The sequence below is a fragment of the Onychostruthus taczanowskii genome, unplaced genomic scaffold, assembly GCF_017590055.1.
Source record: "Onychostruthus taczanowskii isolate IOZ18803 unplaced genomic scaffold, ASM1759005v1 scaffold64, whole genome shotgun sequence".
Classification (NCBI taxonomy): domain Eukaryota; kingdom Metazoa; phylum Chordata; class Aves; order Passeriformes; family Passeridae; genus Onychostruthus; species Onychostruthus taczanowskii.
Window position 1 is genome coordinate 3,012,002 of NW_024504122.1, and position 11,227 is coordinate 3,023,228.

The 11,227-nt window shown below is 41.7% G+C and overlaps 1 protein-coding gene across 1 annotated transcript; it reads right to left on the minus strand.

The window, feature by feature from the left end:
• Nucleotides 1-2,620: 2,620 nt before the first annotated feature.
• LOC121344482 (solute carrier family 2, facilitated glucose transporter member 11-like) lies at nt 2,621-10,845 on the minus strand. Its single transcript, XM_041420483.1, has 12 exons — nt 10,822-10,845; nt 9,787-9,885; nt 9,023-9,183; nt 7,974-8,098; nt 7,503-7,632; nt 6,760-6,908; nt 6,208-6,395; nt 5,100-5,210; nt 4,435-4,536; nt 4,075-4,150; nt 3,164-3,291; nt 2,621-2,827 (listed from the first exon to the last, which is right to left on the minus strand). Exons 1-12 carry the CDS (start codon nt 10,843-10,845, stop codon nt 2,621-2,623), a joined length of 1,500 nt encoding a protein of 499 aa, XP_041276417.1.
• Between the last annotated feature and the right edge of the window lie 382 nt (nt 10,846-11,227).

An 11,227-nucleotide genomic window follows, 5' to 3' on the forward strand; every position in this document is an offset into this window, starting at 1 on the left:
GTTAGCAACTCTATGGCTGTAATGTGTGCTCAGCCCAGTTCAGAGGTACTGCCACCTGCAATTGCATTTCACTGTGGAACCTGGGCAGACTGGGAAAGAACAGCATGGAAGAAGAGAAATGTCACATTTGTAATCCATTTGGCCTCATGCTGTCCTTGTCTCTCCCAGGAGACACAGGCATTAGAAATTCCCCTGGATAACACTGCAAGCTGCACTGTCAGAGAGGGCAGAGGGAAGAGGGATGGCAGCAACATCTGTTGAGTGTAGATACTGATGTCTTTGTTACCTGAGCAGTGTACTCAGAGGCAGCTATAGGCAAGCTCTTATCCTTTTTTCTGCAAAGAGGAGTGGGGGAAAAGAGCTGGGAATGAAAAGTCAACAGAAAAAAATTTGCAATTGGATTTGAGAAGCACCCTTAACATTTTGACCCCAAATGGTCAAATCAATGGTCCTGAAGATGCTGTATCTGCTTTTTTTTGTCATGGAGGAAGATTTGTTCATAGAGATTTGAAAGGGGCTTGTGAGGGATCCACCAGTTCCCAAGACAAGGAGCATTACAACCACTGGTACTGAACATGCAAGGAACAGTTCAAGCTCATCATAGAAGAAGTTGTGATATCATAGCCCTTGCATTTCTAGGATATTGGCTTGTTTGATGATGCTTAAACCATCTCAGCAGAACATGCAAAGCATAAATGCAAAAAAAGATCAGCCAGATAAAGGTTCTGGATTTTCAGTTTTGCTGTTTTTCTTCACATTAACTAACTAAACCGTTCACAAAACCTTTCTTTTCAAATATGCCATTTCATAACATTAGTAGGCTACCAGCTAGGAGAGTAGCCTGATAGTATCACACTTGGACATGGAAGCAAGCAGGTAAAAATGGTACAGAAATACCTCACCATCTAAGAAGTATAGGAATTTAATTTCTAATTTTTTTAAAGTAGTTTTTCTAACCAGCTGGAACTTCCTTCAAAGTTTCCATGATGATTTAGACTCTTGATTTTTTAAATTTTAAATGTTAGCTCTAATTTTAAAGGATTATCCCCTGCCCACCCTATTATTTTGAAAGAAGTCTGTAAATATGTAATGCATTATCTTTAGGAATGGCAATTGCAACAGGAAACCTCTCAGTTCTTTTGAAAGTTAATGCTGCCAGCTGCAGTACTCACCACTTCTGGAAGGAGTTTGTCCATCTACATCAGGAGTGTGGCTGATCCCAGGCAGACAGAGCTCTGTCAGACTGAGGAAGTGTTTTCTCCCATGCTCTGCACCTTCAGCTTAAGTAGCCATCCTACTCTGAGGCTGAGGTTAATGTTTACTTCGTATGATTTCTGTTGATTTATGCTTTTGTAGCAATTGGACAATGCTTAAAATGGGTGGATTAAATGTTTCAGTCTCTCAACAGGAGAGGGCCCTCTGAATGGGAACATTCACCATCACGAGTACTCTCTGTTTTGATACAGGGAATGATAAAGGGAGTGCATCTAAAATCTAAATCAGGTTTCAATTGCTGGAACACACACTGGCACTTTAATATCAGAGCTTCTTCTGTGGTTATTCCTTGAGAAGCAGTGAGTATATTATTTGAAATTTTTAAATAGAAAACTCCCTAAAAGTCAACACTAATTCAGACCTCAGCACAATAATAATAAATAAGAATGGGTAAACTACAGAAAGAAAGGACTTACGGCCCTGCTAAAGAGGAGGCTTGAAATACCTTGGTAGAAAAAGGAAAAATAATTGATCATCCTATACAAAGGCAGAAAAGTTTGGGGAGGGAAGCAATTGGACACTGCAGTGTCCAGCAGGACTGGCAGCCCTTGAGCAGCACAGTGCAGGGAGCACAGCACTGAAGTGTAGGATTGTGGGTGGTGTGCAGCAGCAAAGTGCAGGCTGTCCTAGAGCAGCACACAGCCAGCAGATACTGGATAGCACAACTTCTCCCTTTTTTTGAGCAGTTACTTTTTATAAAATGGGCTGAATGTTCAAGCTGTCTACTCTCAAAATCTTACTCTCTGTCTCTCTCCAGGGTTCTTTTCTTCCAGCTCTCAGCACCGTGTGTGTACTTGTTAACCCTTGTGCCATCCATGAGGCACCAGAATATATTACAAGAACTTCCTCCTGATTTTGCTACAACTGATCTGCATGGAGAGTGCAGCCAATTTGCTCCAGAGGATGCAAGTGAGTGTTCTCCTCTACCAAATGCCTGGGGATCAGGGCTGATCCCTGACAGTCATAGAGACAATCAGGACATGCAGTTACTTCATGGCAGCTCAAGGAAATGGATGTTATTCTAGCTGGCATTTGCATTCTACCTGGCATTTGTTCTACCTGGTATTTGTATTCTTCCTGGTATTTGTTCATGTGCAGCGTTCACAATCAACACTAAGTCCTTTACAGTGTGATAGCATAAAGAAATGACATGAAAATTGTTTGCAAGAACTATGGCTATGTTTAATCCTATCTTCATCCTGCTCTTAATCCTGAGCACAACTTTCTTACCAAGTAAGAAACATAGACACAAATCTTGCTGCTTTAAAGTGATAGCAATGGAGAAAAACTTGAAATACAACTGACATGTTATGCCAGAACAGTGGAAATTACTTATAGTGGCATATCAGAGCTTGGTGCAAAATGTCTTTTCTTCAGCAGCATACATCTCCTCAGCCTGATGCCGTTTCCTCTTAAACCGGCAGCTTTGGAATTTTTCTGTGATTTCAGACGTTGACTTCCCTTTTGTTTCTGGGAGGAACAGGTAGATAAGAACCACTGAAATGATCAGGACAGCAACAAAGATGAGGAAGCAAAAAGGACCAAGAAGCATCTGGAGATAAAAAATAGAACAAGATGAGTGATTTCCTTGGCAACATTTGCACCTATATATTCTTAAAACTTGTTGATTTGTTCCTGTGAAATAAGGAATAGGCTCATTTTACAGAAACAATATTTATTTATCTTTTCAATCTGTTCTTGGGGCAGCAAGTGGTTTCTGAAGTACTTAGAAATGTTTTATATAAATGGTCTCCATATGCCATAGCAACAAGAGATTCACAGTTTTGATCGTCTACAAGTCATTTCATCCTACTCCCTGTCCAGATCAGCCTAGAAATCCAGATTAAATTGACAGAGCCAAAGAGAAGATTTGAATCCAATTACATACTACAGCAAAGGGGAAAACCATTCCAGTGAAGGTGAGGCCCAGCCAAATGACAATTCCACCAATTACAAAAGCAGAGGCCCTTGTTGACAGGGTGAAGATTTCATTCATGACAGCCACAACAGCTCCAGCTGAGGGGAAAAAAAAAACAACATTAAAAAGTGATAGAAACATTGCTGTAATTTACCACTTCCCATAGAAGATACCTCAGCTCTGCTACTGTGGGAATTCTGTCATGCTTTCAAGACATTCATGGCTGTCAGGTACAATCCTTACAACACTAAAAACTGACATTTTAATTTGGAAACTTTAGTAATTACTGGTAGTGTTTAGTCAGAGAACTTCCAGAGTAAATCCTGGTCTTAGACGAGTGAGGTTCTACCAGAGAGCTGCAATTTTGGGTCTGGTGTCACTGATGTAGGTGACTAAGGATGATATTAAGAGAGGACAAGAAAGGACAGAGCAGTGCTAAGAGGCAGATTATGCATGCTGTCAGGTGTCAGTCTTTCACAGAGTAGGATTTTACAGGTAAGTTGAGAAAACTCTGGTATTTTAGAAAAGCCTACCTCTGCCCTTTGGCAGAGATCAGCCATCTGAGCCTCTATGCACTGAATAGTATTCACACTGCAAAACAAGTCTTCATTAATTGATTAACAAGAATTTATTTGGTTTGAACCCATAAACCAGTGAGAGAAAACAGGGTCCTGATTCATCTGGGTATAAACGGTTTCTTAAAGAAATTGTTTCTTGGGTAATTAATTCATCAAAAATTGAGATTCCCTCAATCTCAGTCTCAACTAAGCTGTTGATTTTCAAAGATATATTCATGCATTCTAGTTCTACTTCCATACATTCATGGCCAGTACTTATCCCTGTGGTCCAAGCTTTCCTGATGCTTTTATTGTGGTGCTCACCTGGTCCTAGTCCATAAGCAATGATGAACAGAAAGATGAGAATAACGCTGCAGTACCGCAGCCAGAGGAACTGATCCTAGACAAAGGCAAAGGGAGGGAAGAGAACAAAAATCAATTTTATGGCTGTAACACAGCTGATCCAAGCAGAGGAGCAGCAATATTTGGGAAAAAGCCCATGATGCTGAGCTGTGTAATTGATGATCTAAACCTGCTTATCTTTCCTTACTGAACCAGAAGCAGCTGGTGGTGTCATGTCTAGAGAAGACATTCTGACCTGCTGGTTTGGACAGGAGAGCAAAGGCTGCTGTCCTGCACAGAGAATTCTGATGCAGGTCCACTCGTGCAGAAACATTTTCTTACACTCAGCAGAAGGCTCGTTTCAAGCAACACCAGGATCAGTGCCATCAGTAAATAACCCCCGCACAGGAGCATTCGGCGTCCAAACCGATCGATTATGGAGCTCTGAGGAATAGAAACAAAAATTGCCTATCACTGGAAGCATGGCAAAATCCACCTGTGAGCCATCCCACAAATAAAGCATTCACCTTGAGTTCTTTTTACTTCAAAGAACACAAATCTTATTGGTACCAACTTTGTTATTTTATTGAATTCCTTCTACACACTCTAATACTACGAATTACCATCACTGCCCAGCATTGCAGCTACTTCTTAAACACTGTAATTGATGGAAGCATGGTACAGTGAATTACCATCACTGCCCCACTGTAATTGATGGAAGCATGGTACAGCTCCATTTGAATGTATAGCTATGCACAAATATGTGGAAATGAGTGCACATATTTATGTTTGAATGACACTTTGTAAGGGATTCTTATAAGAAATTAAGATGAATGAAGATGGGATGAAGCACATGAAAGTTGGGACAAGACTTGCAGTGGATGGTGACAACCTCTGTACAGATTTATGCAGCATCACAGAAAAATTCTTTGGTTCATAAGGAGAAGATTCATTTGCTTCAAGGAAGAATACTTTAATTCTTAAAACCCCAGGAAGCTCTGACTTACACAGAATATGATGGAGATGAGTTCAGAGACTGAAACTCCTAGAGATACATATGGGATTATGCTTTCCTGGAGGTTGGCTGTTTCAAAAATTTCTGAGGTGTAAAAGGTGATCTGGGAAATAAGAAAAATTAAGCACAATTAATAGATGTGATATGTGCTCATCCAGGATCACTTACAACTAGATATATCGTCACTGCAAAACCAGAAATACATTACTGGGCCGTAGTAGAGGTAACATAACTGCTCCAGATGTGAGAAATGGAAAGGTTAATGGCAATCAAGGAAACATATCTGTAAAGGGGAAAAAAAAAAAGGAAAAAAATAGTAGTTGAAAGGAGCATATTGCCTGTAAGACATGGGAAAATGTGATGTTTTGGCAGAAAGGAAAAGGAAAGGGACAAGACAAAAGAAAGAAAAGCAAATCTCAGTCTTAGCACACCAGACATTGTCAAGCAAACTGTTGATTCTGATCTTTTCCAGTTGCTAAACAGAAACTGCTCATCTGCAGCATCCCTGAGGGAATGGGCACCATTTCCCTGCCAGCAGAATGCAGAGGGAATTCCATTGCTGGCAGCTGGAATGAACCACCTCCAGCACAGGCTGAAGCAGGGCTTATGGAGAGACCCCCAGACAAGTGAGAACATGAAGGGAATGACTGCCAGCTTGGGCTGCACTGGGCCCAACCAGCTTTATGTGGAAACTGCTGAAAGGATAAATGCTTCATGGATAAATGTCCTTTCTCAAATGAAACTAAACTGGATGGCAATAGCTGGCCATCTGCTACTGCAGAAGTCAAAGAAAGAGGTGCTGGGTTGCTGTAATTTAGGATACTTGTAACCCTTTCCTCTACAGATTCCTTGGTTGTACCAGCAGGGGAATGAAGGCACAGTGCCCTTATAGGAACCTAGACTGAGTTGGAGCTCTTGTATTCCCACCTGAGGAGCTCCCTGAAAGGTATGAACAATCCTGGGGATGACACCTCAGGTGTCAGGCAGTGGGCTCTGTGTGAGGAGGAATAATGCAGACCCAGAGGAAAGGGACAAGTTGGCATTGTGGTAATTTGGAGACTTAATAGCAGATCCAAGCATGGAAATAGGGCATACTCAACTGCACTCAGGCCACAGAGCTGCAGGCTCAGCAAAAGGAGGAGCATGGTACACAGCTGTGGGTGCACAGATCGTTCTCTCAGCACCTCCAGGACATTCATGATTTTGGTGCCTTTTGTTATAGCCTTTTCCTTCATCAAGTCATCAAATTCTGTGTGATAATTCCCTTCTCCCCAGAGTTGCTTCATGGCTACAGAAGAGACAGAATGAAGTATACTCCTCCATCATTTGATCCACTCATAATTCTGTGTTTTTCAACTTTTAATGACATTAAACATTTGCACTTGAGCTCATGCTTTGATTCATCAGTTACTGAGCAAAGGACTGGAAGGAACATCACTTACTGGAGCATGGTGAAACTGCCCTGGAAAATGCTGTAGCAGTTAGGGGTAGATCTTTAATATCTCTGATGACTCTGCTTGGTCTGGAGGACTTTAATCATGCAATTATCAAGAAATCTGTGGCTGGCTAATAGAAAAGCCAATTCCTGCTGTTAGATTCACTTTCCCAAGAGTTATGACCTAACAAACTAAGGATATAAAGTTTTATTTTACCTTTCAAGCAACCAGCTTTGTCTTCTTTTTGCAGCAAGAGATAGGGTGGGGACTCAGGAAAGAATGGCAAAAAGATCAGTTGAATCAATGCCACCAGCCCAGAGAAGGACAATAGCACATTCCACATGTCTTCAGTTCCTAAAAGTTCTCTATGAAAGCATGTTAGAATCTATTTATAGTCCAGTAAAAATACAGTTTATAACTAAATAGGTATTTTCTAAATTCTAGGCTAGCTAAAGAGACCCAAAATACATAGAGTCATTGAAAAGTTCAATTGAAATAGATGATGTTTAGGTTAGTGACAGGAAAATAGACTTGTACTTTATTTCTTCTGCTAGACTGACATTTTTCTTAGACTTTTAATTTCTGAAGGTCAAAATATTCCCACAACAGCTCTCTGAACCAACACTGCAACTCTGCATGAAATTATCAAGAAATTAGAAAAACTTTTAGATCTCACAAGTTTACTAAGAATATTTACATACAATCTTTTCTTATTAACTGCACCTTCAGAGACTGAGTCTTCCTCTCCCAAGAGAAAGGCCTTTCTGTCCCCAGGGAATGAACATGGAAACCTCAGTGACTTGTATGGGGTAGATGCCTTCTCTTTGACTGCTGTAGTTAAGCAAAATTAAACCCCACTCTTGGTGTATGTCTGATTCCAGGACTGGGAGAACATCACTTCCCTGCTATATAGAAGAAAAATAAATATAAAACAGGCAGAAAAGGAGTAGCACAGGCACCTTAATCCAAGAATTCGTGCTACTGTTTTTCCTAGTGCAAGAAACACTGTGGAGGTCACGTTTATAAGTCCACGCAGCTTCTTAGGTGAGATCTCTCCAGCATACTGAACATGGGCATTCATATGTATTCCTAAAGGGAGAAGACAGGAGAGTGCTAAAGCTGTGGAAAGGAAGAGACAGGGTCCCTTTTCAGTTCCCCTTCAGCTCTGTCCTCTCTCTTCTGAACCCTCTCCCATATATCCTCTGCAATTATGGGCTGAAAATGTACCTTTTATTTCAATCAAGATGTTTAGCTAATCCATCAGATCTCTCTACAAGAGCTCTTGAAGGCAAAGGACAGCTCATCTTCCCTTGTCCCAGTCTGTTCCTTGTTCCACTGGCTTCCAGCACATTCCTGGGCACTCCCAGCAGGAAGATTTCTGTACCCACCCCAAAGAAGTCCCAGTACCATGGGCCAGGGGGGAGTCCTACCAGCAGCCATGCCCTCGAGGAAGCGCCCAGCCAGGATCATCTCAAAGGCCTTGGCTCTCCTGCTGCAGGCAGTGAGCAGCGCTGCTGTTATCAGCACCACGTCGTTGAGCAGCAGACTTTTCTTCCTGCAACAGTGAGCAAAACCTGGGTATGATCCATGTTTTACTTCTTCTTCCTTGACTGATGTTTGACTCTTCTCCTCTGGCTTACAGACTGAAGCCATGGCCATGTTTAAACCCACTGCTTATAGGACAACCAAATCTGGTTATAAAAAGGCATGATGTTATCGAATTCAGGCAACCCCAATGAAGGGGAGAGAATGATGAGGAGGACTCCATCTTATCAGAAGGCTAATTAATTACTTTATTATACTATATTATTCTATAATATATTACACTAAATTACATGGCATCTAAACTGAATCTGCCAAGCACTAATCTCTGCACACAACTGCACCCCACTGCACTCATCTCGTTATTCTCTCGTGACTGTCACCGACAGTCCCGACACACACACACACACTTGGCCCTGCTAGGCCAAGGAAACAAACAGCATCACTTTGGGCAAACAATCTCCATACTGCATTCTACTTTTGCACAGCACAGGCACAGCAAATGATAAGAATTTTTTCCCTTTCTCTGAGGTTCAGAGAATGTGAATCAGAAATATTCTTGGGAAGAATTGTGCCTTGCTTTTCTCTGTGAAGAGAAATGTGGCGACATGATGTCTTTGCAGAGGAGGGCAAAGGGAGAAGCTGGATTCCTCTTACTTGCTGTGTGAGCCAGCCGTGAGGCTGAAGGAAACTCCTGCAGGGTAAAATGTCAGCAAAACTACGGGAATTGTATGTCAACAAAAGACGTGACAAGGGAATCAGAAATTCCTGCATGTTCTTATCTCTCCAATGCACCCTGGTTTCGTTTTTCCTGCTGGGTAAATTCTGCGGCAGCAGGGGGCAGTGAAATTCTGGTATCCCTTCTTTTAGTTGACTAATATTTAATAGCTTCTCCTGTTACAGCCCTGGGTAGCGAGGTGCTGGGAAACGTACTTACTTTCCAAATTTTGCAGTCAGGTAGCCACTCCACAGACACCCTATCATGCCACCCATGCAGTACACAGACACGATGAGGGACCACAGCAGCATCAGGGTCTCCTGAGGCAGCACAGAACCGTATCGCTCCAGCCAAGTTTCATTGATAAACTTCTGAATGTACTGGGACAAAAAAGAGATTTTTGTTCCACCAAGGCACTATTCATAAAGTTCTTCATAATGTTTACAATTTAAAAAAATTAGATTAATAGTTGTGATTAAAAGCGTGACTATAGGACATTTGTTTGCAAATAAGGATTGCTATTTCCTCTCATACGGCCTAGTAGTGTACAAGCATCTTTCAAAAATTAATTATACTCTTTAGTGTGTTGAATCCTACCTCTCCCACACCAAAAAAATAGGACCTTATATTCTTTGCAGTAAAGTGCACATGTTCTTGTGGCCAGTAATGGATATAAAGAGAAAAGAGCTGAGCTGAAGGCTGACTCCATCAGCTATTTTTGGGGTTTTTTTTCCTCCATGGCATACACTTTAAGGAGGTATCTCAATATGCTGGTTCCACAAACTTCCAAGGGAAGTTGTCTTTGGAGCACAGCTCCTTGCAGTCATGCACACTTTGACAGTGACAGTATGGCATTGGAAACAGCTGGCAATAAACTGACACAACAACACCTAAAAGCTTTTGTCCATCATCTGTAAAGTGCAAGGCCCAGGACCATGAGGAACAGTTAGAAATGGGATTTTCTTTTCTCCAGCTTTGCCTACCGGAGAAGTGTAATTGATGACAGACATTTGAAAACCAGAGAGGTGGGTTCCACCAATTCCCAGCACCACAATCATCAGCAACAGCCTCCGGTATTGAACCTGCCAAAGAGAACGAAACACATCCTAAGCTCCTGATACCAGCACACCTTTCAGACCACGAGATAATTTACAGCACCTTACACCTTCACACTTCTATGACTAAGAAACCTTTAACATGCAAAAACCCATCTTGAATTTCACAATAATCAAGCAAAATTCATTTGTTAAATCTTTAAAATACACAGCTGCACATTCTGCTATGTTCCTCTCCTAGCTATTAGCAATATGAAAAGATACATTCTCTAATTCTGTTTCTGCTAACATTCTTCTGCTAACCACAGAAAACAAAAATCATGAAAGCCTTGTTGAGATCATTTGTGTTTGCCTTTGTACTAGAAAGAAGCTACAGCTTTCTTGAATCCCTTTTTACTTTCACCTTTGCCTCCTCAGGGACAGTGTTCACCATTTTCCAGAGATGACTCACGTCTGTCTTCTCAAAACTTTTTTTTTTACATTTCACTTTTATCAACCCTCTGTGAAATGACATTTTAGAGGCCCTATCTGAATGACTTCTATTGGAAATGCTGTGTTTCCATGATGTACACTGAATTTCAGAGCATTTCTCACAAGCACAAATGTTTTCAGGCATTTAGTCAGGTCACATTTTAAACTCATGAGTATCCTCAATTGTCCTTGAGAGCACAGAGCTGTAGAGTGGGGGAGTTTTTTCTGTTTTGTGTTTTTCACTGATACTCTGCTCTCTTTCTCCCCCCAAATTCCCATCTTTCCTGGTTTCCAAGTTCCTCTTTTAAACCTCTAACTGTTTTGCATTTCTAATGTATTTTTTGCAGATGCCATTTAGTCAGTCATTGCTCAACCGGTGTTGTCCCAAGCTCTGTTGCTCATTTTTATTACAAGAAGTATTCCCTTTGCTGCAATCTTAGACCATGCTGCTGTTAGTGACCAGGGCTAGAACACAAGAATTTGGATACTCACCAGGTCTGAGAGGAAACCAGCCATTTCCCCTTGAAACCCTGCCCGCTCTGAGAGCCCTTGTCAAGACTGCCAGATGAGAGAGATGGGTTCCACACTGAGATTGTAAGAGTTTGGGATTACAGAACAGAAGTTAAATTCTAACTGTGTGGCTTTTAGCAAATTGTGTCCTCCCCTGACACTGGCCAGGGCCTCTTCTTGCTGGTTTAATTATTCTAAGACCCAGACATGACAAGCTGATTACAACATTGGTAAATGTTTGTCCTTCTTGGATTGGGAGCACTGGCCCTTACTCACACTGCTACAACCCCCAGTGTTCCTGTTGTGTGAGGAGCCAGACCCTGCCACAACCTTCCCTTCAGTGGAACAGAGTCCCTCCTCACCTCTCTGAAAAGCAGCTTGGGCAGGG

Coding starts and splice junctions, on each gene's coding strand:
- LOC121344482 (XM_041420483.1), bottom strand. CDS start 10,845: ATGGCTGGTTTCCTCTCAGACCTG. Junction 7,633..7,973: donor CCTCGAGGGCATGGCTGCTG/GTAGGACTCCCC, acceptor TTCTCCCTTTAG/GAATACATATGAATGCCCAT. Junction 3,292..4,074: donor TGCTTATGGACTAGGACCAG/GTGAGCACCACA, acceptor TTTTCCCCTCAG/CTGGAGCTGTTGTGGCTGTC.